Here is a 27,680-nt window from a genome sequence, read left to right as displayed (position 1 = left end):
TATTTTTAAACAACCTTCCCCCTTTTAATAAAATCTAGTACTTTTTTCTCGTCAATGTAATACTAACTATTATTTAACGTTATTAAAGACTGAAAGAAGGACATAACAAAATCGTCATTTTGTCATACATAATTCACACTGAATGTTTATTTAATTGCATAATTTTTTATCAGAATGTGATTTAAGGAAAGATTTGACGTGTTTTGCAGCATATAAAATTCGCACCACCTTGTAGAATTTGTAGAAGAAGAACTACAAGTTTTATGTTTTAAATATAATTAAATATAATATCATGTTATTTTAACAATTTTTTATCGCGGTTAATTCTTAATCAGTTTTAATTTAACATTTGTTGCAGTGAACAATAAATAAAATATATATTTATATTTTATATTATATAAAGTACATTTATAACGTCAGTTCGCAAATTAATAATCAGTTTGTCCCAAAACACTATACATGATCCTCTTGAAGCTGTTACTCTGGTGGATTTTTTCACCGTCGTCATCAAGAATATTTACCTAGAAAAAAATTGTAAATTTCCATTGTAGTTGAATAAAGAGATATCGTTAACAAATTTTATAAACGCTTGGCATTCATAGTAATACAATAATAACTGCACGGATACTTTACATTTTGAATTTGAATCATTTGAATTGGTTTTAAATATTTAAGGAGAACATTTTTTCTGTCACGAATCGACATAAAATTTATGTAAATAATCGTTTGTGATTATAATGTGTTTATAAAAGGGAAAAGAATTTCTATATTCATTCAATTACAAAGACTGCCGTGAGTCTATTAAAATTAAAATGTTACAGTTAAACGATGACACCGAGTGATCTAGCCGCACTCAGCCAGTAAGCATTCCTGTGGCTAGAGTTACCAGGAAATTCTTTGCACCGGCCGCCTAACTGCCCCATTTGAGAAAAAGAACTAATTCTGTGTTGACATCGTACAGCCTCGAACAAGACTCAAGCCCTAAAGTCTCTCTTAAATTGTTTCAACTTTCAACCTATACAGATATACATCTGTGATGTATGGCTTCAACGTGTAGACTTTAACGTCGACCGATTTTACAACCTCACTATATCGTTTCTACCAACTTTACATATGTGTGCACGTACGTATATTCTATACATGTATGTATATATGACGCGGTCAAATGACGTTGATATAAAATCCGAATATGTATTTAAATTTTTACTTACGTATGGTCCAGCTGGACTTTTTGGTCGAGCGTGGTATATCTGAAAATATTTGTTATTCAGACGAGAGTAACATTTAGATAGTAAGTAGAATTTAATTATTCTATATGCATACCCTATTTTGGTTAACCTTTTGCGGAGAGAAAACACCGGTGCGCGCCGGTTGTCTTACTTCCTGCACTACGTCACCGAGAGCCTCCTCTTGCAGAGCCTTGTAAGCCTCGCTCTTACTCGGGTCGTACTTCACCGGTTTCTTCGAGCTGTACCATTGTATCGCATGTGTACACACGGACTATTTTTAATTCATTTGCCTCGATTTTGTCAGATCGGTTAGCAGCAGCCAGGGTTATATCGCCAATTGTTTGTTCGAGAGCGACTTTCGGACCGCTTCCATGCCCTTTTCATTAATCGAGTCACAAATATGTCTCAACTAAATCTTTGATGCTTTTCTCGAGAATTACATGAGATGTCGATTCTTACATTTAAGATACTATATTTTTCTGATAGGATACAAATAGCTGCTTTTAGTGATACTGATTTGTAATTTTCGAGAATTGCTTCTTGATTGTATGAGTATCAAAATTAGTAAGGCTACTAATTTGCACGAACATTTACTCTGATTAATTATTGATTACTTTCAATGGTACAGCATGCAGAAAAATATATAGTATGGTTATTTTAAGAACTTCCTTTAAAACTTGTTTTTTTTTCTAGCTTTTCCGTCGATTTTATCGATTTACTTGAAGTCACAACAACAAATTGCAATATGTATGTATCTATGTAGTTATATGCATCACGACCCTATAATTACGATTTATAGATATTAAACTGTAAAGCAAAAGAGTTTGAATCAATAAATACTTTATCGAACGATTATCAAGAGCTTAATCACGGATCAGTGGTCACGCTCATTTGCCTTATTAAAAAAGAAAGAAAGAAGGACGATAAACAATTTTAAGAGAAAGAAACAATTGTGAGACAAGGAATGTGACCAATGATTCTCGTGAAAACAATAGAATTTGAAACTATGGATATACTACGACGTGCGAGAAGCATCGAAAAACGTCTCGAACTGGATATTAATTTGGTCTATTGAATTGCGGCCACACGTTCTTCGAGGCGGCGGCTATGGCCTGCTCTTTCAAGATTCTCGCTTGCTCCTGTATTTCCTGTTTCTGTTTCACGAAGGAAAAGTCTATGAAAATGCTGGAAAACAAACAAACTGCACGTGAGTGTTATCCATTGTGAAAAGGAAACAACAGTGTAAGGACTGACAGCTGCGTTTTCTGTTCTACGTCCATACTCCCGTTCTGATCACGTGCCCGACAGTCTATCACCAATGAATCGATAAATCCTCGATTTGCAACTTTCGATTAATGTCCCTCGCACGTAAACTATGGGTCATTTTTTCGATGCATTATTATTCAAGTTATAATTTAAAAATATCCGTTAGTTAATGGCGCCAAGATCATAACTGCTCAGAGTTAATAGTTTGATAAGTATCAGCATTCAGCAAAAATTCAATAGTATTAATGCTAGTAACTTTATTACGCTACTGCAAGCTGTACGGCGTATTAATATTTGTTTCATGTATATCTATCTATTACTTACGGTATAGCGGTTGTTTGGCTCTTTATAGTGTCGGCAATATTTTGTTCGGAATAGAGACCAATTGGTGAGTTAAATTGCTTGTGGACAACCTAAGAATAAAATTGCACGAGATAAAAAATAATAACTGCAGTAACTGCAAATTTATTACAATGGTATTGTTCGTTTAAATCTTTCCTTAAGTCATAAATTTACCACTAAACGAATTGAAAATATGTATTAGTTGGAATTTCATAATTTATCATGATAAAGCGTGTATCAGTTATTTAATAACGTTTTAACATGTATTCAATTATGTTATTTGAAGCTTAATAATAACTTCAGTTATATTATAAAATATACTTAAAGTTTAGTTAGAAGAGTACCTTGTAGAGATGATATATAAATTTAAATTTAAAAAATCGCTTGATAGGAACAATATACAATTTTAAACAAAAATGTAGATTACATGCCACATAATGATTGTTTTTACTAAAAGCAAAAGCATATTGTATTGCACGGAAGCAAAAGCGATTTGAGTATAAAGTAATCCAAACCTTTGGAACTTCATTCGGTCCCAAGACACGTTGAAGTACCGTTTCTGCCACCTAATCAGATGTTGTACAAAATATATATACAAATTAATATAAAAGTTTGCCCTTTGTTTCAAGCAAATCGAAACATAGGACAGTTTTTCACAAATGAAGCATTTTTCGACGCAGTATTGAATAAAGCGTACCTTTTGTTTCATAGCAACTTCAGGATGAGCTTGTTCGTAATGATGCGGTGCCGCTCTGATCATCGGATTGGGATGATGGCGCAAGTAGCATTCTCCAAGCGGAGCGTCCTTTTTTATCTTTGCACCTGGCAAGACCAGAGGAGTTGTGCGGTATGGCTAAAAATCGACGCTATCAATAGTATTCAGATCATGTAATATACTCCTTTATGTTTATCGTTTATGAGTGTAACTGTTTCAACTGTACCTTAAAATAATGGCACAAATAATGATACGAATGGTAAAAATAAGGCACGAGTAAAGTTGTAATTAATCGATAAAAATAATTAACGAATTATGTGTAACGAAAAAAGTGTTTAATAAGCCAAGTAGGCGTGAAATATTCCGCCAGAACGGTGTCAATTACCAACCAACGAAAGCTAAAATAAGCCATTATTAAGAGGCCATGATGACCGATGACACCTCGTTAATTTTCGACACTGTTGCAATAACAACGTATGGCTTTTATCTTCAAACGTGATTAAAAATATATTTACCGATCATTTCCTCGATATTGATGTGTTATTTTTCCGTAGGTTCTCTATTTACGTTTAATTGCTTTTTACGATGACAATTCGTTGAACGACCAAATATCATTACAACGAAGATGATATTTTTGGCCAACTATAGCAACCGGAAATGAACACTCACTGTGAAATATAATGCTCGACCACCATTAGTTCGAAATGAAAGGTATAAAAAGTATCTAAAATTTTTGGTACTTGGCTCGTATCTGTACAATGAGAAAATTGCATAAAGCCGTGGCGTTACGAACAAAGCGTTTGCCAAGTATTTCCTGCGATTACGTTATCTATCGCTCTATACGGAGTTTTACGCGGAATTACGAAATTATTAAAAATACAATTGTTACATTTCCACAAATATCAAAGGAAAATACGAGAAGAGTCGAGAAGATCGAAGAACAGAAACCGTGGGCTATAAAGATGTAAGATGATTATGCTTGCTTGATGTTGTTTGATCGGCTGTCGTCATTGCTAAAAAATGACGAAAATGAGAATGTCAAGTGGAACGATGTAGAAAGAGAGTGAACAGCAGGATAAAGTTACGCGTCGTATTTATAAGACGCGCTTGCAAGAATAGAAGATCGAATTTGAATACAGTCACGATCGACTTTGTTTCGAACGAACGACGATTGAACGACCGATGCAACGATCGATGCAATCATGGCTTTCACGAGATCATTAATTATATCGAATAACGATTATTTCGTTATAAATGGGTCAGAAACATTATCTCAGAGGGTGAGTAACGGTCTCTCTCTCTCTCTCTCTCTCTCTCTCTCGAAATAGATGAAGGACCCTAGCCGGCAAAAATAACGTGTACCCCGTCTGCTGCGAAATTTTTCTCCGTCACGATCAATGCTTGTCAACTCTTGATTAATTTTTTTTATTGATTTTTTTAATTAAAAAGTTGAAAGCACGATTAAAGTACTTCCATCAAGTATCCACTTATGTCATATATTTATATCGTTATTAACTACCCGTCGAAAATATGTCATTTCGGAGAAGGAAGTTGTTTTTACGTCGTTTTATAGAATGTCCCCGAACTAAATTCGGACACACCGAAACAGTTGTTTCGAAAATTGTTTATCGTTTGGCTCGGTAGCGATGCACTGAAACTTGAACTACAACAATGAAAAAACTTTCTAGATTCTGCTGGCAAGGTACACAGTAAAGACAACAAGTGTTTCGAAATTTTGTAAATTGAATCACAGTATCCGATAGACTAAAGGTCTCGTAAATTAAAATGTTTCTACATAATCGACAACGATCCTTTTCCCATGTATTTCTTTCGTGTTTATTCCCTTAGCCTGTGATAACGTTTTCGAACGTTGTCGAAATAATTTTTTAACGAAGCAAGTTCTTTGGAAAGTCAAGAGGACAAACTGTAAGAGTGTCGTTGTATGACCCTCTTGTGTTTGAGTAACCCAGATCTCATTTACGAAAATAGATTAAGATTCCAATGAATAGTCGGTAACATGCTTACATTCGTTTTATTGCATCGCGTTATTAGTCAGTCATACCCCTGTAATCTTTTTTCAATCGAATCGTTCTTCCTTTCGTTTCATTCGTTCGTAGAGCGTGCACCGTTTCACGATAAACCGTATGCAAGTTCGTTTGCTTGTCTTTTTCAGTGTCATTAGGGTAGAATCAAGACCTAGCCCTACTTTTACGGAGGGTGTCAAGGTTGGCACTCGACGACGTAATTCAAAATTTAGATCATCTTACGTTACGTGTTCGTTTCTAACGAGTAATAGTCGATTTCGATCGCTAATCCATATCTTTAAATTCTTTATGGAAAAAACGATTGCTGTTAAAATATCCTTTCTGTATCAGTGTCGACAGATACGAGAAAAAAATAATATGAGACGAATGAGAGGGAAAACGTTGCGTTAAGAACAACACGTTCTTCTCTCTCGATGCTGTGTTGTTTTATTTTGAACAATGATAAGCTATTTTGTCTTTTTAACTGATGCAAAATGTCAACGAGACGATAAAAATTCTTTTTTTGAATTAAGATTATTGCTGTCCGGCAAGGATCGGTAATTCAACGAAAGATGAAAGGAAATTGCACCGCCTTAGTAACAAAGATTGGATAGATACTTTAATGATATTATAACGATGGTGAATTATCGATATTCGACGAAACATGGAATAGGTTTCCTTTACTTTTAATGACTGATAACTGTTTCGTACCCAAAACACGGCAGCCTCCTCCTCTTTCGGCTGGTGTTCGATGTTGTGACGATAAATGGTCGTGTAAGCCGGCATCGTTTCCTTGATCGAACCGAAGTTCGTATTCCTGCAACTGCGGTAGCACTCTTAATCGAGAATCGCTTTCTTTTTTCCCTCTTTCCTACCGCTTTCACCGAGAAGTTACTTCACTTTTTTCCTGTGGATCTCTCCCTTACGAATATTCGCTAACGCACTGCCTCGTTGCGCGGGCGGCACTAACTCTGGTCTTTTCCACGCGACTCCTCTCGCGCTCTTTCTTCTCCTCTCCACGTATTACCGACGTATCTCGATCGTTCCTACGTTTTATCCTCTTGATCGGCGATATAATTTTGTTGTCAACCTCTATCAGCTACCACGATCCTTTTCGTTGCTAGTAGCATTTCCTCTCCAATATAAAAAAATGCTTACCGAAACGATCCTTTCGACGGAATAATTACAACTCATTAAACGATTAATTTCTATTTCGATTGCCATTTGTATGTATTTTTGATCGATTGTGTCACATCTGGATTCGAACCAAATCCTGAGAAAACTAGAAAATAGGTATTCTTAATCGTTTCAAATGTGAATTATTCTTCGAATCAATCATTCTCAATCAACCTTTCTTCTTTTTTTGTACTTTTTATTTGTACATTCTGCTTGTTACATACGTCCGTTAACCAGGCGATGTTTTCTTCGATATAACGATTGGTATATCTTCCGACCTTGGACGAATATCCGAAACATTGTGGAAAATGTTTTCCTTGGCTCAACATGCCTTTTCATCACCAGTTTAGTTACTTATCATAAGCAAATACAAATGTTTTATACCGAGTTTCGCTATTGTATTTCCCTTAAAGTAGTCGTAGGACTACTTCGGAGGAAATCTAATGCTCGATAAATCGTTTATTGCGTGAAACAGCGAAGAGAGTATAACGGTTAGCATGTGCCGTTCTCTTGGAATTTCTCTAAGTTGACATTTTGTTGTTGCAATCGGCAGAACAATAAGAATATGTATTTTCAAGCGGAGACTAGGATCGAAATAGTGTTCCGAAATCGTTCTGGATCGCGTAGTATTGGATCGGAGAGGTGGTTTCGATGCAAAAGCGATATTTATAGCGTGGCAACTGCCTCTACGTGGACTTTCCGGCATCGTGGCGGGCCAACAAAAATATATTCACGCTTCGGACGTCTCGCGAATAAAGGCGTCTTCGTATCACGAAACTACGTACATATATAGCTATTGATTTCTCAAATCTTCTGAGACCGTGGTCCCATCTGACGAAGTCAGCGGTAATCGTGTCCTCGTCGAAATTGTAAGCTTAACGAAGAGTGTAAGAGAATAATCCGGTACTTAGCTAAGAAGACAGAGCGATACGCGGGGAGTGGTAGCCGTATAGATGGATGGATTAACAACCGGACTAAAAGCTCGACTAAAAGCCAAAGACGAATGAGTAAATACTCTTACCGTTTCGACGAAGCGATTCAAATCGATCTATGTTTAACGATCATGTATGGATAGCTCGCCCTAAATTCGTTATTAAACGACTGTAAGATCATTTTTCCACTTGTACCGAAATCGAATACATCGTACAGCTTGTTGACATCTTGAGATAGAACGCGGAAATAGCGAATTATATTCGACGGATATTCTGTCATTCTACAACTAGTCGGTGATCCAACTATGAGTTATTGAGTTTCAAAGCGTTCGAATGACATATTTCGAAACGGTACGTAACTTGCCAAATGTAATATACCGTGTACTTTGAAATACAATAATTTATATTCTAGTCGTATGATATACATATAAATTCATTACGAGGAACGATATTATGCGGAGCATGCAGAAGACGATGTCACTTTTTGACAATTATCAAAGTTTGATCCAGTTGCTCTATTTATTTCTTATTTCTTTATTTTTAATTATCTCGAGTCTTTGACAGCACGGAATAGAAAAAAATATCTAATTTCGTAGATAACGAACTCTGTTCCATTTAGCGAATGATTTTGACGTTCCGGCGGATGGGTTTGTTATTTGCTTGCCAATCTTTTCATAGAGTCTTTTAAACGATCGACTTTCGAATTTTATTTATCTGTGAATCTCGAGCAATTTATCGGACATTATCATATTCAGAGTCCACAGCGGCGACGAAACGTCGTCGAAAAGAGTTACAGGGTGTTGGAAAAGAATTATAAATACATCCAACAATCGTGAAGACGTATCATTCGCTTCATCTTCGTAGCATTGCATTTACGGACCAATGAACTACTCTGGAAGTACGAGCTAATCAAGCGACGTTTACATTCTCAAATTTAGGAAGCGCTATGGAAAACAATTTTCTTTTTCCTTTCAAGAATCGATGTTGCAGTGAAACGCTCCGAGCGAATGGCAATCCGTTCTTACTATTGTCTACGAGGCTATACCGTGTTACGTGGATTCTATTGTTTGTTTAAAATACACTTGCTAAAATTAATTGTCGACGAAATAGAAGCGAGCAAATACTTACATTCGCTTGATCGTTGTTCAGATTCTCGGGCAGAACGTTGAACATAATATATATTGAATGAGTTTATTACAAGAGGACGAATAGCGATGTAGATTGCTTGCTCCTGCGTGTGAATTCGTGTTTCAAAGTGTATCTGCTCAAAGTACCTGCGACAAATTGGCTCTCTCTTCGCGAACCTCATCGAGATGTTCGTGCGGTAAGTTAAGGTGTTCCGGTGAAGATGCAGGCGGCCTGTATTCGTCGATTAAAGGCGGCGGTACGGGGCTCTTCGGTAATTCCGACGGTATTTTCCGTTGTTTAGCTCTATAGCGGAATGGGAAAGTATCTTACTAACGAATCAATATGAACAAAATTCCTCTCACGAGAGCTTCGATGATACTTTCGACGATCACTTTCAAACATCTGAATTTACTGCACACAAAATAGATTTTGTTTTAGTATCGTGTACAGACGTAGCGTAACGATGATGCTTCAACGTTAGAAATTTCAAAGCGGACCAAAACTTGCTTTATCGATCCATGAAGTTATCAGTGGTTTTCCCCGGCCCTTCTTAATATAATGCATCGATTAAAGGATATAAAGACGTGCATTTTTCTCTTTTACTTTAATTTTGGAAGATCTTCTGTGAAACGAAGGATTCGAAAAATTCTATTGCAATTGCAACAAAGAAAGTGATCGTCGAGCTAACGATGATGTTTCTTGATGCGATGAGCTGTCAATCAGGCGCTGCGATTAAAGTATGTATAAAAAAAAGGTAGGGAGAAGTTTAATACGAAGCGTTAATAGTCATGTTACGTAGCAGTAGTAGCGTGCCGATAGTAATGCGATAAATCGAACGCATAATAATAAAGGTGGAATTGCTTTCTGACAGACTAGTGACCGCAGCCCTGTCGCCAGTGTTCAACTGGATAATCGGAGATGACGTGGTAATGTTGATACGAGATGCATTCGACGGCTCAGACCTTTCGACCACGAGCCTTATTGATTCAGAGTTTTGAAGAAGATTCTGCGCGTCTACATGCCTCACATCTCGCGTGTCGTAATCGTCGATTTTCTTGATCACATCACCCCTCTGGAGCGTCTCGTTCTCCGACTGCAAATACAAATTCTATCGTAAGATGACCACGCATCGCTGATTTTCAGAGGCTTGCTATTTGTTAACTAACGTAAGAGAATTCTACGCTCGAGGCATCGTTTTTTAATAATTGAAATAACGTTAGTTTGACTCTCTCTCTCTCTCTCTCCGACTAAAACAAATTAAAATAACAGGCATGACATCGGACGTTGTAAAGCTGTATTAGTTACATTATCAACAAAATGTTGCTATCAAGCGAATATCAGAAACATAAATACTGCGAATATCAGTCTTTTTATATTCTAACTTATCGCGCGAAAGATGTGAAGACTTGTCGTTTAATTATGTTTAATACGTAAAGTAATATGCAATGATGATTAAATGATAGAAGCATTTGGATAGCGTTCAGATGTGTTTACGATTTCTCTGTATTGCATTTAATAATCATGTTGGATAGAATGCGGTTGAGGCGATCAAAAAGACGCACAAGATTAGGTCACAAGTGTCAGCCAGACATGATTATGATTTAACGTATACAGTATAATCTACAGGCATCTTCTACTTGTTTAAAAGCGTGACAATATTAGGCGGTAGTTAATTGCTTTGCGAATAAGATAAAAATCCGTTTGTAATAAAAATATTCGTGTATTTTAAATTGGATAGATATCGTTGCATGTAAGCAACAACAGCAGCAGCTTATGTACGTTAGAATATGATCTCCATTCCTTGCTGTTCTCTGTTATAGATAGATAAATAGATTTGCCGCAGATCCAATAATAACCATAAGCTGTATGCATCTAATAGTAACAGTAGACATGAAAGAAGAACTCACGCGGGTGACGACGATCGGTGTACCCAAATCAGCGCCTCCAGCGATACGTATTCCCCAAGGTTTGCCGGTGCTGGATCTCTTAAGCTTCACGATCACCGTTTGTTTCCTCGTCATGCTCTACTCTGTCTATGAGAACAACGCAATCGCGTGTTTATAACGAACGCAAATCGCAGAGACCGATCGCTAAGTTGAGAATTAAGAGCAAGACGATAATGAAAGAGCACGGAAAAAGGTCAAAGAAACGAAAAGCTTTTCCAATCGGATGAGAAAATTGATAAACTGCGAGATCGTTGAGAAATCTACGACGACTCGAGGCAATATCGAACCCGTGCTTACGCTCCTTACTGGCTAACGAGGACTACTGGCTGCACCGCCACTTTATTTTGACAGGCTTTACTTTTGTGAGCTTAGTTACCCAACTACCGGCTCGCCGCTTCTGCTATTCTGGCCCCATTTCGAATTGGCATACCGTGTGTATTGTTCTGGTCCGACCTGCACTCATTTCTCTGGCATTTGCGGCCTCCCTACCTTTGCTATGCCTACCGATAGGATCAATGATAGTGCGTGAAATTGAATATCACAATATTATAAATTCTTAGTAATTTTAACCCGCAAACATTATTCTTTCAAGATAATCTTCTCTTCATAAAGTACGCTTTAAACGACGAATGAAAGTAAATATATACTTGTAAAAATACTTTAATTATACGATTAATTATATGACACGTCTATAAGGAATCAAAAAAATGTTGCCGGATATTGAATGAATGTACAGAATTAAACACTGCACGTAAATCATTTATTAAACACATTCATAAATTACAGTGGATGCTTTCCTTCAATGTTGCAAAGGAAAGATATGCCTGTGGATTGCACGATATAATCTTTTAAAAAAAGCGATGCAGGATGAAACATAGTCCATCAGATTACATCATCGTAAATTACAGAGGAGAGAAAATGAAGAAAAATGTAGGATTCGATCGGGCTGCTACATATGTACTTACATAGGTTTCGTAAAAGTTGCCTACGGAAAATTTAAGAGACATCTTCGCCTCGAGCTCTCGAAACTCTCAACCGCACTCTCTTCTCTTTTTCACTAATTGTAAGTGATGTCTACGAATACTTGAAAGGATCTCTTCCTTATGTTGTTTCGATCTAATTGACCGCACCGTGATTAATGAGACTACATCAAGAAAGGAAGAGAAATAGTAAAAGAGAGTACGTCAAATAAACCGAGAGGAAGAGATTGTACGTAAGTTTGACTTAAATTAGCAACCTATAGCGCGAAAGGTTAGTCAATCACACTTTTAAGAGTGTACCGTTCTAGTGACTCATTTATCTCGATTTACACGATACTAAGAAAGTATATACATAACCGCCGCATCCATCGGAATGATATCGCATCTAAATTAGTAATATTAATTGCCTGTTATTTGTTAATACCCCGGTAATATTGCTAACTGTTAAAAATGAATGCCGATAGGAATGGAGCTATTTGTATAAAGGAGGAAACCTCAAAAATGTTAAATAACTCCACTGTTGACGTAGATAGATTGATAATACGCAGATAGATGTTAATGTTACAAAGTGATATACAAATTTAATACAGAATATACATTATTTTATACAAATTATTTAGTACAATTCTTTCGAGAGATTCAAAGGAGTGTCATATTTTTGTCTATGAATATTCTTCGCTAATCGCTCTACTAATTACCATTCGACGAATTTCACTGGTACCAGCGCCAATTTCATATAATTTGGCGTCTCTTAAAAATCTTCCAGTTGGATAATCATTTATGTAGCCATTTCCACCTAAAAGAATTCTATGCATTTCAAGAAACATTTTAAATTAATAAATTTTTATCGGAAATTAACATTACGAATAATTTACCAAGTATCTGAATTGCATTCAATGCAGCATTAGTAGCACACTCGGCTATGTACAGTATCACCGCGGCACAATCTTTTCGGTTTATATATCCTGCATCGCAAGATCTAGCTACAGAATACAAATAATTTCTGCAAACACTTAAACTTGTATACATATTTGCTATTTTTTCCTGAAATATTAACGTCAATTTGAACTTTTAGAAATTTCGAGTATAGAACTTGTGAACAAGAGGAAAAACTAATTTTATACTTGGATCATTTGAAATTCTGCTATTCGTTTTCCAAATTGTGTCCTCGTATGTGCGTAATCAAATGCCACATCGCAACAAGCCTGGATGAGTCTAACACGTAACATATCAAAATATAATAACTTTATAAAACTTAATACATTATCTTAATCTAAAATAAAAGATCTTACCCTAAAGGCCCCGCTGATAACGTTAGTCGTTCCAAATCTAGACCGCTAAATAGTACGTAAACGCCTTTGTTCACTTCCCCGAGTATATTTGTAACTGTAATTATTCATTTATGAACAGAATATGTCAAAATCATATAAGTTATCATTATATATAATTATTATATTATTTTGTTATATATAAATTACCAGGAACTTTACAATCTTCGAATACAAGTTCACCAGTGTTGGAACCTCGCATACCTAATTTATCTAATTTTTGAGCAGTACTAAAACCTTCAAAACCTCGTTCTATGATAAATGCCGTAATACCGTGTTGCGGTTTAGCCGCATTTGAATCCGTTTTCGCATAAACGACTAAAGTATCAGCATCGGGACCATTTGTGATCCAAAATTTATGACCGTTTAAAATGTAGTAGTCACCCTTTTTTTCGGCTTGCAATTTCATAGAAATTACGTCAGATCCAGATGTCGATTCTGACATCGCAAGTGCCCCGATATGCTCTCCACTACATAACTATAAAGGGTATATACGTAACAAGATTACATGTTAGATATAAATTCGGACATTACCTTTGGTAAATATTTGTACTTCTGCTCTTCCGTCCCATTTCTGTGAATTTGATTAATGCACAAGTTTGAATGAGCGCCATAACTAAGACCTATAGCACCTGATGCCCTGCTCAATTCCTCTATAACGATAATATTATCTAAATACGTACCATCCGTACCACCGTATTCGGATTTTGCTGTTATTCCTAATAAACCTAATTTGCCAAGTTTCTTCCAAAATTCCTGGAAATAATTTCTAAACGATTAATATAGCTGAAACAATGTTTCATGCTTCCTTTAATGTTCTCTTACTTACACGGAGGTCGTCGAAATTATTTTTTTTATCGATCTCAGCCGCTTTTGGAGCAAGCTCTTTTTGTGCAAAATTAAATATTAATTGTCGAAGCTACAAAAAGCAAGCATGCTTTACTTTATTAATACTCGTATCTGTGTTAATTGAATTCAATAAATGATGTAAATGGAACAGATCAGACTTCGGTTATAAGATTAACGTAGATTATTAAAAAATGATTTGTTCCAAACATCATTTTAACAATGTTAGTATGTACGTATAATCACTCAATTCGAATTCTATTCTAATTTTACTAACCTCTTTCTGTTCTTTGTTTAGTCCAAAGATATTGTCATCTACTGTATAATATTTTGAAGAATATCTCACATTAAATTTATTATTTAACTTTAAGAATTTCCATAAGAGGGGTCTCATAAATTTATTGGTATAAAACTCCATGTTTTTAAAAATCTACTATGGATTTTAGAATTGTGTATATATAAAACTGAAAGGCAGCTTTAGCGGTATATATACGTATGTATGATAATTTTCTTATCTGCTATTTTACACTTAATCAGTAATACTACTAAATATGTACTAGTTAATATATTGAAATACATATCAGATATTTTCTTCCCAAAATTATACATATTTGTATGTATTTACATAAATAAAATTGTTATCATATTTCCGTTTTAATATTTTATGAAATATTAATATAAATATTTTGACGATGTGTCTAAAGACCAACATAAATTTTGCATGTAAAGTAATATGTACATACTCAGAATCTAACATGGCTCGCACACAGCACTTACAAATGGCGCATATTATATTACATTAAATTTGAGTGCCCTTTAAACGTAGTTTATATCTAACGTCAACATCATATCAAAATATTACAGTTCACAAATCCATTTTCTTTTTTCCTATTTTATTTTACTACATAAAATTAATAATTTTCATAGACTTCTATCACGTTACAATATCGCAACGATCAGATGAAGATGATTCGATGAAGTATAGGTTAAGAAAGCGTAGCAGCGAAATTATTTCTTCATCAAGTTGTTTTAATTCTTACGCTACAATTTATACTTTTCATAAACAGAAAGATGGGAGAAATGAAAATTAATATTAAGTCGGAAACAAAATATAATAAAGTAGTAAAACATATTCAGGTATGAAGGAGGTTAGGCTGTGGTTTATTTAACAAGATTTATTATAAACAATTAATTATAAAATTACTTTTTTATAGGATAAGTGGAAACTTGTGCCTGCCTTCCTCAAGGGAAAAGGTTTAGTTAAGCAACATATTGATTCTTTTAACTACTTCATAAATGTGGAGATAAAAAAAATTATAAAAGCAAATGAGAAAGTACTTAGTGACGCGGATCCTTTATTTTATGTAAAGTAAGCATTATTACCTTGCATATTAATTATGCACTATTATATTGCATCATTTACTACATTATTTTCTTTTGTAGATATTTGAACGTTCATGTAGGTCTACCAGATGTTGAGGAAGGTTTTAATGTAACACGTGCTACTACTCCACATGAATGTCGTTTAAGGGATTTAAATTATTCGGCTCCAATTACAGTTGATATTGAATATATAAGAGGTCACCAACCAATAATCAAAAATAATTTATTGATTGGCAGGTATAAACTAATGAATATCTTTATCTATATAAACTATTAATAATTAAACGATATGAACTGAATTAACTGTTACTTTCCTAGAATGCCTATTATGTTAAGAAGTTCAAATTGTGTATTAACTGGTAAATCACATTTTGAATTGTCAAAGATGAATGAATGTCCACATGATCCTGGTGGTTATTTTATAGTGAATGGTCAAGAAAAAGTAATTTTGATACAAGAACAAATGCTTAGAAATAGGATTATTTTAGAGGAAGACAGTAAGGGATGTATTGTAGCATCTTGTAATAGTTCCACTCATGAAAGAAAAACCAAGACCAACATAGTAGGAAGAGGTGGAAGATATTACATGAGACATAACATTTTTCAAGATGTACGTACATTGCAGTTATGTAGTAAAACTTGTGTGAATAATGTTTAATGAAATATAAATATATTTTTATATATAGGATATACCTGTGACAATAATATTTAAAGCAATGGGGATTGTGAGTGATCAAGAAATTATGCAACTTATTGGTACAGAAGAGGAATTTATGAAAAAGTTTGCACCCACTTTAGAAGAATGTCACGTTTTAAATGTATTTGCTCAAAATCAAGCATTAAGGTATTTCATTAAAAAGTATAAGAAGTATTAATATATATCATGAACATTGATTACAAGCATTGTTTCAGGTTTCTTAGCAATAAAAGAAAGCAAAAACGGTATTCAGTCATAAAATCTAGTGTTACGGATGAAATGAAGGATATATTGGCAACCAATATTTTGTCGCATGTTCCTGTTAGTAATTTAGTAATTATAATCATAATATAATATCTAAAACGGTATTACTATGATATTTGGTGTTACAGGTTATAGATTTCAATTTTAAAATGAAGGCAACCTACATTGCTTTAATGATTCGTAAAGTTATGAAAGCACAATCTGACGGAAAACTTGTAGATGATAGAGATTATTATGGAAATAAACGATTAGAACTGGCTGGTTCTTTGTTGTCTTTGATGTTTGAAGATTTATTTAAAAGATTTAATTGGGAGGTATGATATATGATAATATTAAATAAGGATCATAATTCAGATTATGATATTTAATATTGTATTGTATTGTATTGTATTATATTTATTATGATGATTAATGTTTGCAGTTAAAACAAATAGCTGATAAAAATATACCAAAAATTAAGGCTGCGCAATTTGATATTGTAAAACATATGAGACAAGACCAGATTACCAATGGATTGGCTTTTGCCATATCATCTGTGAGTAAATAACTAAATTCAATATATAGATAAAAGTATGTTAATATCAGATTACACACAAAAAATGTATTAAACAGGGTAATTGGACGATTAAACGATTTAAAATGGAACGACATGGAGTTACGCAAGTGTTGTCTAGACTTTCTTATATTTCTGCACTTGGTATGATGACACGTGTTAATTCTCAATTTGAAAAAACCAGGAAAGTATCTGGTCCCCGATCTTTGCAACCATCTCAATGGGGAATGCTGTGTCCTAGTGATACTCCTGAAGGGGAAGTAAGTGTTACTTCCATACATATACTTCAATCAAGATTATTAATTGTGATATATAAAATTATTTATACAATATTTTTTATAGGGTTGTGGTTTAGTTAAAAACCTAGCTCTTATGACACATATCACAACAGAAATTGATGAAGAACCAATTGTTAGATTGGCTTTTAACTTGGGAGTTGAAAACGTTAATATACTTGGTGGAGAAGAAATCAATAATAAAAAAGTTTACATGGTATTTTTAAATGGCAATATCCTGGGTATAGTAAAGAATTATCAGAGACTAGTAAATGTTTTTAGATTATTACGAAGGAAAGGTCTAATTAATGGTTTCGTTTCTATACATACACAGCACCAGCATAGGTAATATTAATATCTAAAATTTATATAATATATGACATTACAATTTTGTATAATTGTTATAATGTTCATAGATGTATTCAAATTAGTTCTGATGGAGGACGATTATGTAGACCATACATTATTGTACAGAATGGCAATCCACTAATACAAGAAAAACATATAAAACTACTTGAACAAGGAATACGAAGTTTCGAAGATTTTTTACAAGAAGGTTAGTAAAAAATATGAGAAACAAAATTCTGTCGTGTTTTTAATAATATTATGACATTATTATTAGGTTTAATTGAATATTTGGATGTGAACGAAGAAAATGATAGTTCTATTGCATTCAATGAATCACACATTAATGAGAAGACAACACATTTAGAAATTGAGCCATTTACATTACTTGGTGTTTGTGCTGGTCTAGTACCATATCCACATCACAATCAGAGTCCAAGAAATACTTATCAATGTGCTATGGGAAAACAAGCAATGGGAACTATTGGTTATAATCAACGTAATCGCATCGATACATTGATGTATAATTTAGTTTATCCTCAAACACCTATGGTTAAATCCCGAACAATAGAACTAATAAACTTTGATAAACTACCTGCTGGTCAAAATGCAACAGTAGCTGTTATGTCTTATAGTGGCTACGATATTGAAGATGCTCTTATTTTAAACAAGGCTTCAATTGATAGAGGATTTGGTAGATGTTTAGTATATCGAAATGCAAAATGTACATTAAAAAGATACGCAAATCAGACATACGATCGAATAATGGGTCCATTGATTGATTCCAATACAAAGAAACCTGTTTGGAAACATGACATAATCGATAGTGATGGAATTGCTGCACCAGGAGAAATGGTGGAAAATAGAAAGGTATAATTTTAAACATTGGTAGTAACAAGCAAGCTGAATTGTATATATTTACATAATTAGCAAAGTTCATATATTTTTTCTTTTTGTAGGTAATGGTAAATAAATCATCGCCGGCCGCAAATATAGGTCCAGTGAATGCTGGTAATGTTCAAACGCAAACAGAATACAAAGATGTCCCAGTCGTTTTTAAAGGACCTGTTCCTGCTTATGTTGAGAAGGTTATGATTTCCAGTAATGCAGAAGATGCATTTTTAATTAAATTACTATTGCGACAAACTCGACGACCTGAGATAGGTGACAAATTCAGTAGTCGACATGGACAGAAGGGTGTAACTGGTATGTATTTACACATACTTTATCATTTAATTCTGCAAGTACATTAATATTACTATCGACCTTTATACACAGGATTAATTGTGGAACAGGAGGATATGCCATTTAATGATTATGGTATATGTCCTGATATGATAATGAATCCACATGGTTTTCCTTCACGTATGACAGTTGGGAAATTGATAGAATTGCTTGCTGGTAAAGCTGGTGTTATAAAAGGAGAATATCATTATGGCACAGGTACAACAATAAAAAATTATTGTTTTGATAATTTTTTAAAATACTAATTTATAACAATTCTCATTTTTATTTAGCATTTGGAGGTTCAAAAGTCAAAGATGTTTGTAACGAATTGGTAAAGCATGGTTATAATTACTTGGGCAAAGATATCTTCTATTCTGGTATTACAGGAGAACCATTACAAGCGTATATTTATTCTGGACCAGTAAGTCGATAATACCTTAATTTTTAATTTCAATTTAATATTGATCATGTACATTATTATAAGGATATAACATAAAACATAGGTATATTATCAAAAATTGAAACATATGGTACAAGATAAAATGCATGCTCGAGCACGAGGACCAAGAGCTGTGTTAACGCGTCAACCAACGGAAGGTCGGGCCAAAGAAGGTGGTTTAAGATTAGGTGAAATGGAACGAGATTGTTTAATCGGATATGGCGCTAGTATGATGTTAATAGAGAGACTCATGATATCCAGTGATGCATTTGATGTTGACGTATGTAACAAATGTGGTTTAATGGCATATAGTGGTTGGTGTCACAGTTGTCGTTCTAGTTCATGTGTTTCTACGATTTCTATGCCCTATGCCTGCAAGTTACTTTTCCAAGAACTTCAATCTATGAACATCGTACCTCGTTTAACATTAAAAAATTATTGTGAGTAGTTTGAATCGAGGTTACTGATGTTCATATGTAAATACAGGGTAACCCAGTTAAATGCGATCGCCTAAATATTACATCATGTTACATTATGTTCTTATTAATTAAATATTACATATTTGCCACAATTTAGCCACAATATCTCAATATTATCTAAATATTATCTCAATATTGTAAATATTCAGGACGTTGAATTTGTTTCTTCACGCTCTATAAGGACATCTAATATAATTATAATAATATAATGAATAATAAATAATTCTATCTAAAAGTTCTGATGACTTCGAAATTCCGTAAAAGGATGATCATGAAAAAATGTCACTTTCACTGTTGTGGAAATGTGATCCTTGAAATAGCTTAAGATATTCAGGTGATCCCATTTAACTGGGCCATTCTATATATTCACAGTATCTGTGTGTGTAATTTAATTTCGCTGAAATATTGATAAAAGTATCTTTTATTCGTTAAGTTATTTATAAAAACATATCAAGTAATTCTTTTTTACTGGAAGACATTAAAACATAGATTTTTTTGAATCAATTAAATGATATCATTTGTAGTGTACTATGTATGTAACTTACATATATATACACACACATATATGTATATATGACAAATGTAATCAACAAGTTATTTTATAATTTTAACTACTGGGAAGCTTATTATATATATGTATAATATATTAGCAAATGGGTTTTGACCATTTAATTTGTTGATACAATTGCTTCAGCAAACAAACGAATTTCTGGAGCTTCAATATAATTCTTGCTTTGTATTAATTTTAATTCAATTCTTCTTGCAAGTTGGGATTCTTTATCTTGACATGCTAATAAAAATTGTGAAAAGAGTTATTATCATTTTTTTTATATCTTTGTATAAGAAAACGACGAAGAACAAATACCTTCAAAATATTCATAAGTTTTTAGTAGGACACTGTATAAAGAATTTACAGTTTTTTCAAGGGCAGTTTTCATATCATTTTGCAAATATGTGTGAGCTAAAAATAGAGCAGTAAAAAGATCTCCAGAACCTGTGAAACTAGCTGGTATTTTTGGAATATTGATTTTTATTAATTTATTCTCTGAAATTAAGATAAATTTTATATGAATTTGATATTTTCAAAAATTTTATTTAGTCTAAGTGTCAATTTTAATTACTTCATTACCTTTATTCATACTAATTATTGCTGTTAGTTTATCATTAATTTCTGTTGATGAGACAGCTACTGTTTGGGGGCCAATTTTATGTAATACAGTTATAGCATCTTGTAATTCTGACATTGTATTGATTTTTATGTTACTTAATAATCTATAATAATTAAAATGATATTATACATTTAATTTATATTGAATTTATCAATGTCTATCACTTACTCCAATTCAAATTGATTTGGTACTACAATATCAGCCAATGGTACTATTTCTTCTCTATAAATTTCTTTCAATGCTTCAGGAACATACATTTTTCCATTATCTCCCATAACAGGATCACATACTTTTATTAAGAAGTGTATGATTAATAAAATAATATTTTTAACAAATGTTACTTACTTATGTAAATTATTTACCATATATAAGATTTGGATTTTTATGTTTTAATATACGAATTACTTCTGCTATTTTTTTTAAAAATAAAGCAGAACCAACATATCCAGTAAGTAAATGAGTATAATTATCTAAATTATTCTGTACTAAACCATTTATTAACTCCTCTGTAAAGTAATTATAGGCAACTTACAAATTTAAGAAATATTTAAACTATTTTTTATTGATTACATTCTTTAAACAAATTTTATCTTACCTAAATCTTTGTCATTTAGTACTTGGCCTTTGAAGACCTTGTAGCCAGAATGATTGGAAAGCTGAACAGAATTAATTGCATCCACTTCAAAGCCCAGCAGCTAAATAGAACAGATTATGATTTTATATTTTTTATTCTGTGTCCAAGCGATTGCAACTTTATCGTTAAAAATATTATTCATGTAATTATTAAATAAACATGCAATGAAGCGTGAAAATCATTCTTAAAGTACGAAGGAATGAACTTACTGATAAAATACCGGTGACAAGAGGGTGATAAAAATATGGTTTCTATAATAAAGAATATATTGTTTACCTGTAAAGGAAATACTGCACTTTTATTACCAACGTAACCAGATACTACATGACTTTGTATCGAGAGAATTCGTGGTGTTTTTTTAAAACACATGCTTGATATCTAAATACAATTCACAAAACGTGATGAAACTACCTATTCAATACTTTTACTTTGGTGTAATTTGTTTGCACCTCACACCCATTTAGTCCAGAGAGATATAAAGATACGCGAAAGAATACGCGAGTCATACATTACTGTGCAAATAAATGTAATGTAAGAATAGAAAGAGAACGCTACATAAAGGCGTATTCTATTCTTGTCTAATCAGGCATAACACTAACGTCACTCGTTGATTATTGTATTATGTATCGAGTGTATTATACTTATAGATTTACTATACGAGTGTGCACGTGTTATTAGACAAGGACGCAAGAAGTCCCTATGCAGTGTTCTTCTTCTATTCCTATATCGCTTTTTTACCTCTTTCTCTACCTTTATCTTTGTATCAATATGATTTAGTGTCACTAAATACTTTATTATACATATGTATATTTATATATTGTTTCAAAAGTACATAATATTTTTTGCTATCTTTCAGCATTTCATTATTATGTGCATTATTAGGTGCATTGAATCCTTTATCGAGGCTGTTCTCATGTGACAAATCTTTTTTTAGATATAATATGTAGCAAGTACACGTAATATCCCGTAATTTTAGCATACATAAAATATATAAAATATATAAGACAATGTAGCATTCAATGTATTTCTCTGTTACACATTCTGAAAGTTTTAGAGCTCTCTGCGCTGATGGCATTCTGACTGTTTTTGTGTCAATTTCAACGTTACCGATTCGATTCGATCAGAGAGGAAATATTTGATACAAAATCAGATTATAATATGTATCGCCATAGTAATTATATCTAAAATCAAATGCAATGCAAGTTACAGTATTTTATACATCTTAGTGTATTTTTATATAACATATAAATATTACACTTTAATAATTATTGAAAGAGTAAATGTTTTAGAGTAAATACATATTATATGGCTGATGGTAAAGAAAAAATTTAATGTAACGATCGAGTAACTTAAAAAAATTATAGTATTTCTAATAACGCATCTATTTTAATGTTATTTCATGATTTGTTTGTACAGCTAAGAAAAGTATGGCGGCGTGGGAAGGCGAAAAATTTCAAGAAATCGGGAATGCCGATGATATCGAAGAGAACTTTAATAACATTCTCGTGACACATGATCTTCAAGATTGTCTGGATGATAGTTTAGATTTAACCAATTTTGGGAAGGTGTATGAAGAAAGTGGTGTGTTTGATTACGAGAAGTATTCCGATGACGATGCTCCTATAGACGAAAAACTATCAAATAATAATGTTACCGAGTAAGATCACATAAACTTTTAATATTTATTACTTTGTTTATAATACAAACTTCCTTTATATGAGCTAGATACAAATATTAGAAAATCAGTGACTAAGATATAAATTATTAACCTCTTAATTTGTAACAGCAAACAGTGTTTTGTATGACATCCTTATAAGGATATAAGACATATAACGTATTTTGAAATTAGATTTTTGCTTCTCAATATAAAATTTTATATTTATACAGTGAACGAAGGTCCTTTATACATTATTAGAGTTTTTATTGAATATATTTAATTATACAAAATTTAATTAATTTCATCTTCTTCCAATCATAGTTTAGAATATATTTTTTCAGTTTTAGGTATTAAGTGTACTTTATATTTAATAATTTGCGTTACTATTTTAATAATTTCGTATACCTTTGTATTACCGTGTGGCAATTAATATTTTATCATTCAAAGTATTTTTATCAATAATGTAAATACAATTATAGGCATGACATATATGTATATAAATATATATTAATATAGGTCAATACATTCAATCAATCCTCATGAAATTTATATGCGTATCCATTCTGGCCGAGATGATATTTCAACAAGTAAATCTTCACATACAACCACTACAATTCAAAGCATAATTCCAGATGCAAATCAGAAGCATATTGGTCGATATACCTGTGAATATGAAGGTTGTAATAGGACATATAGTACAGTTGGTAATCTACGTACCCATATGAAAACACATAAAGGTAAAAGTTTTATATATGCATATATCTTAATTTACGAATAAATCATAGATTTTTCATAAAAGGTTAATTTTTACTAAGTTTGTATAAATAACGAATAGAAAGATCTTTTATATTATTAATATCTAATGTGCTTTATATGTAGCAGCATGTCATGATAATTTTATTTTACACTTCTCAATTATTTAAAATATCAATAGTAATGCTTTAAAATTATCCTTATCTTATTTGTGTAATAAAATAAAATTATTATATGCTTTGCATGTTATGCTTGTAGTATAATGTATTATATTAATTCGTCTTTCCTTCTTTTTTGCCTGCTAAGTCTGAGGAAAGTAAGGTAAGCTTATGAAATGTTATCAATTGGTGTGGTATTTGTTATTAATGAATAAAAAGGTATAAAGTCTGCTCATGTTTTACAAACTTTTCATGTATACTTTTTATTGGTTATAAAATCATCAATGCTGGTATAAAGGGAACGCTTCGACCTGCATGGCTTTCAGATACTGCAAGCAATAGGTAGCCCAGCAAACTTTTTATGTGGAAGGAATTCTCAAAACTTTCAGGCGAGTATCGATTTAAATGTGCAGAACCAAGTTGTGGCAAGGCATTTCTTACGTCGTACAGCCTTAAGATTCATATTAGGGTACACACAAAAGTGAAACCATTTGAATGCAACCACAAAGGCTGTGAAAAAGCATTCAATACCCTTTACAGACTGAGAGCTCACCAAAGACTTCACAGTGGCAACACATTTAATTGCGAAGAGACTGGATGTGTTAAATTTTTCACTACTCTAAGTGATCTCAAGAAACATATACGTACTCATACTCAAGAAAGACCATACAAGTATGTTTCACGGTACTTTTCAACTGATTTTCATCTTCAGCTATGTGCTGAATATAAACACATTACTGAAATTTTAATATACAATTGCAACTGAAACACTAAAACTATGGATTTGGTTTTGCACTATTCAATTTGTATAATCTCTTCTACTTTATATCAAATGTGAATTACATAAAGCAGACTACATATGCATATAATATGTATAATGGATAAAAACATTATTTTTTTAGATGTAGGGAAAAAGGATGTGGTAAGGCTTTTACAGCATCACATCATTTGAAAACGCACAGAAGAACACATACGGGAGAACGACCTTATGTATGTACTGTGGGCAGTTGCAAACGATCCTTCACCACACCTCATAGTTTAAAGAGTCACTTGAAGACTCATAAGAGAACGACTGATATCGACGAAACGGTACATAAAAAATTTTGCAGGGTTACTATGCAGTTTCTAATGTTTCTATCGTATTGTGTTACTTTATTACAGAAACATGAAGTCAATAAAGATGATTACAGAAACCAAAGAAACAATGAGATATTGAAAACTGAAATCGATGTTGATGAAATAACGTCGAGAAATACAAATGTGCCATGTTATGCCATTATACCGTTATCTTCTAGCAATACACAAAATAAGGAAAGTATTACTTATTTATCTATTGAAAATCTAAATGATCAGTCATCTTCTACAAATGATATGATAGATATCTTGAATCAAAACAGACTAACCAAAGAACTTGATTATAACATCACTAACAAAGATGCTGAAAATTTAAGTAAATCAACAAATGTCACTGTTCTTGCGTCGGAAAATATTGTCATAGATAATTTTACCGAGCATACAATTGATAATTTTAATAATAACGAGAGCTATGACAAATTTAAAATATTCAATGAAGTAAATAATTCGAATTTACAACGGGATCAAAATCAACAATATAGTTCTAATCCTTCAACGAAAGTGCAAGATAGCAAGGCAAATAATGCAAATAAGTCCAATTCAATAAATTTGGAGCAAAAAATTATACAAGACGGTCTACAAAATACTATTGTTCACATCTCAGAAGGAACGAATTTTACAAGTGATGTGCAACAATATGTAAATGATAATACTATTGCTAAGAAAGTTTATGATAATAAAACAAATGTAAGTGCGGTTGCTGAAAACAATAATGCGACTTTGTACAACACAAATTCTGTTACTAGTCATGTATCAAATATAATTAGTTCCTCTAGTGAGACTCAACTCTTTGATAGTGAGATAGGAAATTTACCATTTATTAATGATAGTTTACGAACTGGATCTCTTAATGAAGTTGAACATGTATTGAATTGTAATGTTATTACAACTACGCAGTCGGAAGCTATTGAACTAGCCATAGCGTCCGAGGAGGAAATACCTTCTCCCTGGATAGATGTCATGGCATTGGCAACCCCATCTGCTTTAAGGCGGCAGTCCTGGTCGGAATTGAACGCTTTTCCAACAGCGGTTCACTCATTAGTCGACTTAGTTGAACCGGAACCGTATCCTTTACAGATAGAGAATGACTTGCAACCATTACAAGTAAATAATGTAAATCTAGTAGACGTGGAAAACATTAATACCGAATGTACCGAGGTCACGTGTTGTAAAGAGAACGATAAAGATAAAGAAAGCGAAAATAGAATAAAAATAAAAAAAAGTAGAAATATCCTACAGGAGATTACAGCCGAAGCAGATATATGCAAATGTATTGATTGTAAATGTGATCATCTACAAAATTGTCAAAATTGCTCAAACAATACAATTCCTGAAATTAATAAAAAGCACGTTTCATCGAAAATAGTAGATGATTTAGTGTCTTGTTTACAAAGCGAATGTGTTTGCGACAATGAGCCCGGTGGTTGTGGGTCTTGTTGTGTTGTGATTTGTTTAAAAACATTGCAGCAATTGCAAAAAGTATTCAGTCGTAATTGCTGTAAAAGTACTAACAGTATAACATGTTGTAGAGAAAAATTGTTATCCCCATTAATGAAGTGCCAGTTAACAAAAAACCAATGAGGCAGATACTTTAGTGTGTAACTAGTCATGTTGAAAGAAATATTTTTACATAAATATTGAATAAGAATCTATTATTTATCGTAATATATAGGCTAATTTTTCTTATAAATGTTAATGTTTAAAAATTTTGTCTAGAACAATCGAGAGTATGGGACTGTGTGTATATATTTGTATTATGTTTCAAGATTTTGTTATATAGATGCAATATGTAAATGTTATATATTTTTAAAGTATGTCAGTTTATTTGTAGATTTTTTACTTAAAAGTTTTTAAATGTACATCGCTGTTGAATAGTTTTGAATAGTTTATAGAAAATGAAAAATTGCATTGTGTGCTGTAAAAAATATCAAAATGTCATTGTAAGAAACGAAAATGCCAAATTTGATATTTGTATATTAAGACAAGGGTATAATATATTTTAATGTGCAATTACTATGTACATACAATTCTTATACATAATGATTGTTGTAAGATACTTAAATTCATATAATATTGGGAATCAACAATATTTATGAATTTATGTAGTATTTAGAAAAAATAAATTATGTGACCATGTGCGTGTGTGATGTACTAAACATATTAGTAGTTAAGAAAATAAAATATTTATTGTTTATCAACTGTTTTCTAATGTACAACGCTTAGAAGAGAGGTGATCCATCAACTTAAGAATGTTAATAATAAAAAAGTGTGACGAAATATGAAAATAATGTTAATGTTGTTAAATATATGAATTCTTGAATCGCTTACAAAGTAAACCACAGAAATTTTTTAGCCTTTGTAGTATTAAAAGTATTTGTTAAATGTAACAAAAACTCAAAACGTACTTTAAAGTATGTCTTATGGAAAAAAAATTGTTTGATTAAATAAAATTTTACTAACGTGTAATAAATTATTACATAAAAGTATGTATTATTATTTTCTTTCAGTAATAAGTTTGATTACATGTATGCGCGCGCGCGCGCACACACGCGCACACACACACACACACACACATACACAGGAGCGCGCGCGCTCGCGTAT

At 32.6% G+C, this 27,680-nt stretch overlaps 5 protein-coding genes across 25 annotated transcripts; 2 read left to right on the top strand and 3 right to left on the bottom strand.

Annotated features, from left to right (window-relative positions):
* Positions 1-369: 369 nt before the first annotated feature.
* LOC122572021 (PDZ and LIM domain protein 3) lies at positions 370-11,916 on the bottom strand. 15 transcript variants are annotated; one of them, XM_043736519.1, is made up of 11 exons: positions 11,724-11,861; positions 11,135-11,258; positions 10,720-10,845; positions 9,682-9,905; positions 8,959-9,115; positions 3,535-3,690; positions 3,353-3,403; positions 2,820-2,908; positions 1,324-1,468; positions 1,212-1,250; positions 370-521 (listed from the first exon to the last, which is right to left on the bottom strand). In XM_043736519.1, exons 3-11 carry the CDS (start codon positions 10,831-10,833, stop codon positions 429-431), a joined length of 1,068 nt encoding a protein of 355 aa, XP_043592454.1. In that variant the 5' UTR covers positions 10,834-10,845; positions 11,135-11,258; positions 11,724-11,861; the 3' UTR covers positions 370-428. The 15 variants fall into 15 exon arrangements, with proteins under 15 accessions (XP_043592454.1, XP_043592452.1, XP_043592459.1 ...); XM_043736517.1 differs by lacking the exons at positions 10,720-10,845; positions 11,135-11,258 and adding an exon at positions 9,979-10,059 and having other exon boundaries at positions 11,724-11,916; XM_043736524.1 differs by lacking the exons at positions 10,720-10,845; positions 11,135-11,258 and adding an exon at positions 9,979-10,059 and having other exon boundaries at positions 9,775-9,905; positions 11,724-11,916.
* Positions 11,917-12,293: 377 nt separating this feature from the next.
* Positions 12,294-14,400, bottom strand: LOC122572019 (isovaleryl-CoA dehydrogenase, mitochondrial). Of its 2 annotated transcripts, none has more exons than XM_043736514.1 (8): positions 14,190-14,400; positions 13,896-13,985; positions 13,601-13,822; positions 13,217-13,544; positions 13,031-13,124; positions 12,863-12,953; positions 12,614-12,782; positions 12,294-12,534 (listed from the first exon to the last, which is right to left on the bottom strand). In XM_043736514.1, the coding sequence occupies exons 1-8, from the start codon at positions 14,328-14,330 to the stop codon at positions 12,401-12,403; spliced, it is 1,269 nt and encodes a 422-aa protein (XP_043592449.1). In that variant the 5' UTR covers positions 14,331-14,400; the 3' UTR covers positions 12,294-12,400. The 2 variants fall into 2 exon arrangements, with proteins under 2 accessions (XP_043592449.1, XP_043592450.1); XM_043736515.1 differs by having other exon boundaries at positions 13,451-13,544.
* LOC122572007 (DNA-directed RNA polymerase III subunit RPC2) lies at positions 14,280-20,317 on the top strand. Its single transcript, XM_043736454.1, has 17 exons — positions 14,280-14,405; positions 14,840-15,049; positions 15,127-15,281; positions 15,356-15,532; positions 15,614-15,905; positions 15,982-16,139; positions 16,208-16,313; positions 16,385-16,570; positions 16,678-16,791; positions 16,869-17,069; positions 17,152-17,429; positions 17,501-17,640; positions 17,707-18,299; positions 18,389-18,635; positions 18,708-18,872; positions 18,947-19,077; positions 19,160-20,317. Exons 2-17 carry the CDS (start codon positions 14,984-14,986, stop codon positions 19,541-19,543), a joined length of 3,393 nt encoding a protein of 1,130 aa, XP_043592389.1. The 5' UTR covers positions 14,280-14,405; positions 14,840-14,983; the 3' UTR covers positions 19,544-20,317.
* Positions 19,251-27,415, top strand: LOC122572014 (zinc finger protein 148-like). Of its 6 annotated transcripts, none has more exons than XM_043736500.1 (6): positions 19,251-19,375; positions 22,794-23,034; positions 23,551-23,771; positions 24,335-24,617; positions 24,848-25,034; positions 25,107-27,415. In XM_043736500.1, the coding sequence occupies exons 2-6, from the start codon at positions 22,805-22,807 to the stop codon at positions 26,658-26,660; spliced, it is 2,475 nt and encodes an 824-aa protein (XP_043592435.1). In that variant the 5' UTR covers positions 19,251-19,375; positions 22,794-22,804; the 3' UTR covers positions 26,661-27,415. The 6 variants fall into 6 exon arrangements, with proteins under 6 accessions (XP_043592435.1, XP_043592433.1, XP_043592434.1 ...); XM_043736498.1 differs by lacking the exon at positions 19,251-19,375 and adding an exon at positions 22,116-22,692; XM_043736499.1 differs by lacking the exon at positions 19,251-19,375 and adding an exon at positions 22,116-22,710.
* Positions 20,198-21,890, bottom strand: LOC122572023 (pyridoxal kinase). The gene is made up of 7 exons (XM_043736536.1): positions 21,654-21,890; positions 21,339-21,438; positions 21,106-21,249; positions 20,912-21,032; positions 20,704-20,846; positions 20,440-20,619; positions 20,198-20,364 (listed from the first exon to the last, which is right to left on the bottom strand). The coding sequence occupies exons 1-7, from the start codon at positions 21,744-21,746 to the stop codon at positions 20,243-20,245; spliced, it is 903 nt and encodes a 300-aa protein (XP_043592471.1). The 5' UTR covers positions 21,747-21,890; the 3' UTR covers positions 20,198-20,242.
* Positions 27,416-27,680: the final 265 nt, after the last annotated feature.

The sequence above is a fragment of the Bombus pyrosoma genome, linkage group LG10 (assembly GCF_014825855.1).
Source record: "Bombus pyrosoma isolate SC7728 linkage group LG10, ASM1482585v1, whole genome shotgun sequence".
In the NCBI taxonomy this organism is placed as follows: domain Eukaryota; kingdom Metazoa; phylum Arthropoda; class Insecta; order Hymenoptera; family Apidae; genus Bombus; species Bombus pyrosoma.
Note: the sequence above shows the minus strand (reverse complement) of the source record. Positions and strands in the feature narration are given on the sequence as shown.

Excerpts from the sequence above, each read along its gene's own strand:
- LOC122572007 (XM_043736454.1), top strand. The coding sequence starts at position 14,984 with ATGGGAGAAATGAAAATTAATATTAAGTCGGAAACAAAATATAATAAA. Across the intron at positions 17,641-17,706 it reads CGAAGATTTTTTACAAGAAG|GTTTAATTGAATATTTGGAT; the intron begins GTTAGTAAAAAA and ends CATTATTATTAG. Across the intron at positions 19,078-19,159 it reads CGTATATTTATTCTGGACCA|GTATATTATCAAAAATTGAA; the intron begins GTAAGTCGATAA and ends CATAAAACATAG.
- LOC122572019 (XM_043736514.1), bottom strand. The coding sequence starts at position 14,330 with ATGGAGTTTTATACCAATAAATTTATGAGACCCCTCTTATGGAAATTC. Across the intron at positions 13,823-13,895 it reads ATAATTTCGACGACCTCCGT|GAATTTTGGAAGAAACTTGG; the intron begins GTAAGTAAGAGA and ends AATTATTTCCAG. Across the intron at positions 12,535-12,613 it reads GAATGCAATTCAGATACTTG|GTGGAAATGGCTACATAAAT; the intron begins GTAAATTATTCG and ends GAATTCTTTTAG.
- LOC122572023 (XM_043736536.1), bottom strand. The coding sequence starts at position 21,746 with ATGTGTTTTAAAAAAACACCACGAATTCTCTCGATACAAAGTCATGTA. Across the intron at positions 21,033-21,105 it reads AAATCCAAATCTTATATATG|TATGTGATCCTGTTATGGGA; the intron begins GTAAATAATTTA and ends TCTTAATAAAAG. Across the intron at positions 20,847-20,911 it reads CCAAATCAATTTGAATTGGA|ATTATTAAGTAACATAAAAA; the intron begins GTAAGTGATAGA and ends TAATTATTATAG.
- LOC122572014 (XM_043736498.1), top strand. Across the intron at positions 24,618-24,847 it reads ACTCAAGAAAGACCATACAA|ATGTAGGGAAAAAGGATGTG; the intron begins GTATGTTTCACG and ends TTATTTTTTTAG. Across the intron at positions 25,035-25,106 it reads CGACTGATATCGACGAAACG|AAACATGAAGTCAATAAAGA; the intron begins GTACATAAAAAA and ends ACTTTATTACAG.
- LOC122572021 (XM_043736517.1), bottom strand. The coding sequence starts at position 11,765 with ATGTCTCTTAAATTTTCCGTAGGCAACTTTTACGAAACCTAT. Across the intron at positions 3,691-8,958 it reads AGAGAGCCAATTTGTCGCAG|CCATACCGCACAACTCCTCT; the intron begins GTACTTTGAGCA and ends GTCGATTTTTAG. Across the intron at positions 1,469-2,819 it reads AGCCAAACAACCGCTATACC|CTCGAAGAAACCGGTGAAGT; the intron begins GTAAGTAATAGA and ends ACAATGGTACAG.